The 8,155-nt window shown below is 45.1% G+C and overlaps 1 protein-coding gene across 1 annotated transcript; it reads left to right on the top strand.

Moving 5' to 3' along the window:
* Positions 1-24: 24 nt before the first annotated feature.
* c18h3orf33 (c18h3orf33 homolog (H. sapiens)) lies at positions 25-5,960 on the top strand. Its single transcript, XM_010901654.5, has 5 exons — positions 25-176; positions 448-507; positions 2,727-2,880; positions 3,952-4,115; positions 4,272-5,960. Exons 1-5 carry the CDS (start codon positions 78-80, stop codon positions 4,524-4,526), a joined length of 732 nt encoding a protein of 243 aa, XP_010899956.2. The 5' UTR covers positions 25-77; the 3' UTR covers positions 4,527-5,960.
* Positions 5,961-8,155: the final 2,195 nt, after the last annotated feature.

Raw genomic sequence — 8,155 nt, 5'->3', positions numbered from 1 at the left:
CAGATTTAGGCTACTTTTAGTTTTTGGTCCAGACTACTTACACTACGTGGGCGGATCGATTTTCGTAGTCTTTCGAAATGTCAACAAGACCGAGTGAAGACGAAAAAGGACAAAACCCGACAAACATAGTTTCTTCCATATCGCAGTTCGCTGACGATAACTTAACCATTATCCGGGTAAGATAACGATGTGATACTAACCGCACATTCAACCATTCAAGGTATTTTTAAGGCGAGTAGTAGATGGTACTGTGTGTTCATTTCGCAAAACAATTCAAACCGTTGAGTTTTCCAAGTATAACAACGTTTCGTTAGAAAATGCTGGTGGGTGTCTTCCCTTTTCGGTTTGTTGGGCGAAATGAATACAATTCCGCTTTAGCTGTCAGATTGATGGGATCTAAAAAACAAATTCCAAATGTTCCAAGTAGCTAACTTGTGTTCCCCCTAGAACATCAGCACTGGACTTGCACTTGCCGGAGTTGTAATAATATCAAGGAGTATTAAATTGGTAAGTTGCCTGAATAATGTAGCCATTTAAAAAGGACCGCCAGGAGATGGTAGCATCTAGCAAGTCAGGTTTTACACATACCCTGCTTAATTACTGGAGGGTATATTTCCTCAATCACGTACCACTAAGTGTTATTGGAAAAAACAAATAAACTCATCGACTTGCATGCGGTTGTAGCCATGGTGTACACACTGGACTCCATTTGCAAAAGGCTTCAATGAATGTTATGGTCAATCTTCCCAAGTACTCCCATTATTTCATACCGCGCATCCACACACACTAATGACTTTCGGTTGAAGGCCCATGGCCATGGTGCTTGTCTACCGATCAGCTAGGGTAGCTTACCTTCATGTTATGCTCACTTGGCACCTCAGCTCCTCGTTCTTCCACCTCTGGTTTCTCGGCCAACCACCCATACCTGAGGGCAGCTACTGTTTAGCACAGTTGAATCTCTTCTATTTCCTGGCATCCCAATAGTGGAACCAGCTTCCATATTCAGCAAATTAATTAATTTTTTAAAAGTGTATCTCAATTTAATATTATCTAATTCGATTTAAAATAATTGACTTTGTTGCATCTGCTGTGATTCAAGAGTTAATGTGTTAATATTTTTGCAGATGTCATGTTTTGATAAGTGCATTTATCGTGCATCCTGTTGCCATGGCCATTTGCCATTATAGAAAACTTAGCTGATGGCTATTTATTGGTTAATGTATTTTTTATGTGCTTATTGCTTGAATAACTTTATTTATGAGTTGCTAATCAAGTACTGATCAGCTGTATCTAATATTTTTTTCTTTCAACCATAAAAACATTTATTTTTTGCAATCAACTCAGTAGAGCTAGCTGATTTTCTTTTGAGTATTTGTATTGAAAATCTGGACTTAAGTTTCACCTATTATCTGGAGATATATAAAGGACATCTGCAACTTGGAATCCTTCAGAAAAAGGCCAAACATCAAGGAAGAGGTGGTAGGAAAATAATTCAAGAAACAACACTATCCACAAAGTTCTGTACATTGTCTTCTTTTTCAACTCTACCAGCTTTACGCAATGTAAAATCTGACTGTCTTGAACAAGTTAAACATGTCCATTTCTAAATGTTCTGTCGTTTAAACATGTCTGTTTAAGACTGGCACTGTTTAACACGCAGTCCCTAACAAACAAATGTTTTTTGCTTGACAGAAACATGGCACAGAAATGGTGATTCCTACGTACTAAATTAAACATGTCTACCTGTCAATCTGCTCAATGAACCATGAACCCAGCTTCAAAAATGGGAGACAGCGTCTTTTCTTTCATTGGACCTCACCTCTGGAACTCCCTTCCTGACAGCTTCAGACAGTCTTGACTTTTAAAGCCTTAAGACACACCTTTATCAGTTGGCCTTCCCTTCTCTTTAATCAAATGATACTGTCATATAATAATATCTATTATGATTTTAGTTTACTATATTATCATTATAGTTTAATGTATATATTCTGTATACATTTCATTTTAGCTGCTAGTTTTATTTATTCAATATAATATTTTTTTCATGCACTTTCAGAACTCCTCTATAATGAAAAGTACTTTACAAATGCAATGGATTATTATTATTTGGAAATTTGACAGTGAAAAGTAATTTTCATTAATAATTTTGTTTTTAAAAATGACACTTCTGTGTATGTTGAATATCATTTTACTCCTCTTTCCAATCAAAGAAATATAATTATGCACACGATCCAGAAAAAGAGTAATCCCATCTCTAATTGTCCAGTGTCAAAGGCAATCTCTTAACACTGACAGATCATGCTGTTTTAACCAGAATGGAGATGAGATTAGCACCTCCCCCTTATTTAATTACAAGCCAGATGGCTGTTGTGCCCAGGTTGTAATGTCAGGGTCAGTTTTGGATGGCGGGTTGTAATTGATGAGCTCATGCAAGGATAATGTGTTCATCCCAGTTGATGTGGTTTAGTTAGTCCGCTTAACAGCGTTTTCCTTAAAACCGGACCATTGATCTCCATCGTAGACCTTTAGAAGGGTCTTAGAGGCCAACAGGTAAATAATCACTTTTGTTAAGCAAACATGGACGCATTTCAAATTTGTCATCTAAAAACATTTTGCAGTGTCTACATAAAGGTACAGTGGAACAAACTGCAACACGTTGTACTTACACATTCCCATTAGGAAGCTGTTTTCTAACAAGGTCTCCAATGCGTCCCCGCCCTTGTCAGCTCACTAGGTTTGGTGCAGCCTCCGAAGTCCCAGCATTGTTCATAGAGAAAAATGTGGTTCTCAGAGGGAGAGTCCATGCGGTTGCAGAGAATGGCTTGGAGGTGGAGCATATCCCAATCTACGTCCCACTTCTCTCCCGGATGCTGGATAAACGTAAGGGAAAAGTGGACTGAGTAAAATACACACACGGACCATGGAGTAAAAAAAGGGCAATCAAAGTGTGATTAGGATTAGGATTAGCCTCCCAGCTGTTGGAAAGTCTGCTCAGCCACACAGCTGTCTTCGATTACACATTTGACTAGTCACTAATCCCAGCCAATATGGCAGATAAAAGCAGGGGTGCAACTTTGCAGTTATTAGGGCATCCTAACTGTCAGCAATAAACCAAGTTAATTCTTACTTATGTTATTTGACTTCAGTGTAGGGGTGAGGTTGTCTTTGATATTTGCTGAGTTATTGTACTTCCCGGTGGTGACAGTTTGTAGAGTTCCTAAACCTACAGTCACCACTGCTTTTATCCAATTAATTTGATTTGATAGGCAACGGATGACGGCACAATGTTAGTTGAAGGTTATTTTGACAGAAATCTATTTCTCATCTTTATCTTATTATGACTAACCTTTTTCTATAGTGTCACCTACTACAGTCATTCTGGGACACCAGAGGGTCTCTTTTTATTGGATTAAGATTGCATAGTGAGCCTATTAGAGAAGGGAGGTAAGCCCCTCTATTAAGTTATTCCCTGCAGTCAAACGGAGTTAAAAAGGTTTTAGATCGCTCTTAGCTTCACCTGTGACCAAAGAGATTTTCTTATGAAGCTCTTTTCTAGTTAGATGACAAGTCTCTGTCTAAAGTGTTGTCACTATGATCTGTTGTTTTATGCCACATGCTAGAACAGTTTGCATTCATTCACCCTCACTTCTGTCCAATATAGCATTTATATCGCTGTAGTTGTACAGCTTTCCCTAACGCATGCCTGCTACTATATCTTGTGACCAACTTAAAGAAACAGAATCACAGTAACCTCAGTAATCACAGGGAGTATCTGTTGGGAAAGTGTCTCATATTACCTTGGAAGTTGACATGTGACAATTGAAATTTTCAACTGGTCACACTATAAGAAAAATGTCAACTGGCAACAAGTCTTGTTCATCTAAATAACACTGTTGTAGTGTAAAAACGCTTAGTTAAATATGCCCCCTCCCTCCCTTTTCCTCCCCTAAGGTAATGGTGGAGTTTCCCCCATGGCTGTGCGCCTGGCGGGGGTGGAGCTGACCCCTGAAGGGAAGGCGTGGCTGGAGTTGCACCTGAGCCCTGCCCAGATGGTGTGGCTGAAACTGGTCAGCAGAGAAGATGAGACATTACACTGTCTGGTGTCTGTCAGTAGGGTCAGTTAATGTCTATTTGTTAGCAGAGCCTGTCACGGTCTGTCTGTCAGTGGGGTTTACACAGTATCCACAGTATATTGTCCACAAAGCATAATACTGAAAAGTGTAAAGCATAAAGACAAATAGAATGAATCTACTTCTCTGCACACTCCCCAGGGTCCAGTGAGGAGTCTCTGTGTGAACGAGGAGGTTTTGAGGTTGGGTTTGGCACGCACTGTCCCAGTTTTTGGGCTGCAGTACGACTCCCGTCTCTACCTGCAGCTCCATCAAAGGTTGCTCAGGGCACAGGTAAAGGCAGAGCAAAAGGGACGGGGCATGTGGAAAGAAGACAGCCTATGGGAGAGGACCAAACTGGCCATTCGGGAAAATGCACTGGTCCGACTAATCTGGGGGATCTTCAAGCGGCTGTGATTGGTTGATTCAAGGGGACTTCAAAGTATGTTTTTGAATGGTTTTCATCCAGTTCATGTTCAACCGAGGGAGAACGTCTTACATGGACTAGAACCGGCTTCTCCAAAATGTGTTGTTTAGTGCAGCAAATTCCTTCTGCTCTAAACTGTTATATTTACCTTGGTCTGACTAGAAGTTTATCCGGACATTTTGACCTGAACATTATTTGGCAGTTACAATGACCCTGGCTTAAAGTATTTGAATGTGTCATAACTCCAATAGTTTTATATAGCAGTGGAAATTGGGGTCCTCAATCCAAAATATTTTCATCACAAGGCATTCTTATGCAAACAAAAAACCAGAGAATGTCACTTTTAAACATTTAGCCCAGAAATACCAGCTACATTCATCCACTTCAGTGTTTCCCAACCTTTTTCAGTTACTGTTTCACCAACAGTATTTTGCTTTGCTCTGGAAACCCCTGAAGTACCCCCTCATGTTAATTTTAATAGTAACCCTATGTTGTCATAAGTGTTCAAGTACCCTCTGTTGATAGATCAAGTAAGGGGTCCTCATACCCCTGGTTGGGAACCACTGCGCTAGACCATCAGTAAAAAAACTCAAATAAAAATATCCATAATACCTACAGTAAATATGAAACATTTAATTCCAAAATAATTCAAATTATGAATTGATGTTTCTATTTCGACCCTTGTCTTTTGAAATATTTCTTTAAAAGCTAGGTACAGTAGACAAAGACAGTTTACTGAAACCGTTTGCTGATTGAAAAGCCCGAAACAAAGCTACAGTGTAACAGTGGGTAATGACGAGCATCACAACTGTGGACCGTACATTAAGTGAAAGTGTACTTTTTGTGATTGGACAAATGTTTGTTCTTGATCCCACCTCAAGCTGGTTATTTTGTCACTGTGTTTCTGGGGCTACTGCTCCAGAGCAGGGCCACCTAGCCCTGTGCTGAGGTTGGTGCTTCCCTGCTTCAAATGTGCAAGTGTGAACACTTGGGCTAATATCTCCCTCAGCCCAGGGCTAAGGAGCCTCTTTGGTGCCATGTGGATTTCAGTAGGAGAGAAAATAGAGACAGCAGCTGAATATGTCCTGGCCTCATGCATTACATCAAGAGAATATAGTCCTATACATGTTTGATTTCTTGCCTGTGTACACTATGTTTTTGTATACCGTATTATTATTGATGCCTAAATGTGTTTGCGTTGACAGTAGTGTTAGCCATCCCTTCATAGCCATAAACTACACAGTAAAAACATAACTGCCTAAATAATTAAATTAATTGGGTAGTGACTTACAGGTTTAGGGCTGGTTAAACATCTTTACATTACACACTACTTATATTATTGAAATAAATTCCGGACTCTGCTGAGATTCCTGGAAAACCTAGGGCTAACAAGATGATTGGGACCTGGTGTGAATAGTTGAAGACATGTGACACGAAGATAAGTCCGGGATGTGTTTGTGGAGTGATGGGAACTGGAGGTGTACGGGACGGTGGCACTGATCCTCACCGCACCGTGACAGTACCCCCCACCCCCCCACCCCCCTAAAGGCGTGGGCTCCCGACCGCAAGACAGGGAACAACCCAGGGGACGACGGCGGGAGCCTCCGGCCCAGGCCGGGGAGGCGGTGGCTGCAGGTCAGGAGAGGGCGCCGCGGGACGAGGCGGCGGCTGCAGGGCAGGAGAGGGCACCACGGCGAGCCCGGGTGGGGGCGGCCAGTCCACGGCGGGCCACTGGGAGAGCTGGTGGCCACTGGGAGGCAGCGGGGGGAGCTGGCGGCCACTGGGAGGCAGCGGGGGGAGCTGGCGGCTGCGGCCCCTGGGCAGCGGGGGGAGCTGGAGGCGGCGGCGGCCCCTGGGCAACTGGAGGAGCTGGGCGGCGGCGGCCCCTGGGCAGCGGGAGGAGCTGGGCGGCGGCGGCCCCTGGGCAGCGGGAGGAGCTGGGCGGCGGCGGCCCCTGGGCAGCGGGAGGAGCTGGGCGGCGGCGGCCCCTGGGCAGCGGGAGGAGCAGGGCGGCGGCTGCAACTCTTGGGCAGCGGGAGGAGCTGGCTGGCGGCTGCAACTCTTGGGCAGTGGGAGGAGCTGGCTGGCGGCTGCAACTCTTGGGCAGCGGGAGGAGCTGGCTGGCGGCTGCAACTCTAGGGCAGCGGGAGGAGCTGGCCGCAACTCTTGGGCAGCGGGAGGAGCTGGCCGCAACCACTGGGCAGCGGGAGGAGCTGGCCGCAACCACTGGGCAGCGGGAGGAGCTGGCCGCAACCACTGGGCAGCGGGAGGAGCTGGCCGCAACCACTGGGCAGCGGGAGGAGCTGGCCGCAACCACTGGGCAGCGGGAGGAGCTGGCCGCAACCACTGGGCAGCGGGAGGAGCTGGCCGCAACCACTGGGCAGCGGGAGGACGACTGCGGAGCTGCAGCTGGGGGAGCAGGGTGCCGCGGGGTAGGCCTCAGGGCGGCAGCAGGCCGCAAAGCAGGAAGTGGAGCATGCCGAATGGCCAGGGGACTCCTCTTCCCATCCATCCAATGGCAGGTAGGAGGCTCGGGCTGCCGCTTCCTCCTACGGCCTCCTCTCCTACGTCCCGTCCTCTCCGCCTCCTGCATCTCCTGTAGGAGTCCCTTAAACATTTCCTCCTCCTGCCGTGTGATGGGCTTGACCTCTCCCCATTGGTCTACGCCCCATAGCCCCCCCAAAAAAAAGTTATTGGGGCGACCTCCATTCTTGCTCCCCTAGGGGTTCTTTCTCCACTCTCCCATAGTCCACCTCCTCACCGTCCGAGGAGAGGGTGTCAGATTCCCAATCGCTCTTCCAAGAATGCTCCCCTCTCTTCGGACGAATTGGAGGGGAGTAGCCAGAATAAGCGCAGAGACGCAGAGCTTCCTCCTCTGGCGTCTCTGGCTTCTCCCAAGGCCACAGGGAGTTATCCCTGTGACCATGGCAGGTTTTTCCTGTACGCCTGCGGGTTCCTTTTTGATCGATCATTCTGTAACGAGGTGGCGGTAGTGGAGGAACCAGGCGCAGGCGAATATACTCGATGTAGTTGAGGGTTAATGGAAAAACAAACACCGAGCACACAAATAAACTGAAGGAAAACAAAGGCGCTGAACAGTAAACGAAACCACTCACCGGTTACAAGCAGACAGCAACAATAATGATCAACATATATGGGGAGCAGAGGGGAAACATTTAAACACACACTAACAAGATGATTGGGACCTGGTGTGAGTAGTTGTAGACATGTGACACGAAGACAAGTCCGGGATTTGTTTGTGGAGTGATGGGAACTGGAGGTGTACGGGACGGTGGCACTGATCCTCACAGCACCGTGACAGTAGAAGCATTTTGGAAAAAGATCTTATGGTTTACCGTGTACTTAATGTTTTGTCTTTACTTAAAATAGTTAAGTAGTAGTCAAACATTTATTTGAGTATGCAGTTTATCTATGTTCTATTCATTCAAAATTATATAAATACTTTATTGTGCCATTAGCCTCAGTTAGGGCATTGTGGGTAATACATTTTTGGACCTTTTGATACTTTTACACAATACTTAATACATTTTTTAAATACAAAATACATTTATTTCTGAAATATTATTACGCAGTTTGTATTCCTATGAGATTTAATTGG

This window comes from Esox lucius, chromosome 1, assembly GCF_011004845.1.
Source record: "Esox lucius isolate fEsoLuc1 chromosome 1, fEsoLuc1.pri, whole genome shotgun sequence".
NCBI lineage: Eukaryota > Metazoa > Chordata > Actinopteri > Esociformes > Esocidae > Esox > Esox lucius.
Note: the sequence above shows the minus strand (reverse complement) of the source record. Positions and strands in the feature narration are given on the sequence as shown.

Excerpts from the sequence above, each read along its gene's own strand:
- c18h3orf33 (XM_010901654.5), top strand. The coding sequence starts at position 78 with ATGTCAACAAGACCGAGTGAAGACGAAAAAGGACAAAACCCGACAAAC. Across the intron at positions 177-447 it reads ATAACTTAACCATTATCCGG|AACATCAGCACTGGACTTGC; the intron begins GTAAGATAACGA and ends TGTTCCCCCTAG. Across the intron at positions 508-2,726 it reads TATCAAGGAGTATTAAATTG|CTCACTAGGTTTGGTGCAGC; the intron begins GTAAGTTGCCTG and ends CGCCCTTGTCAG.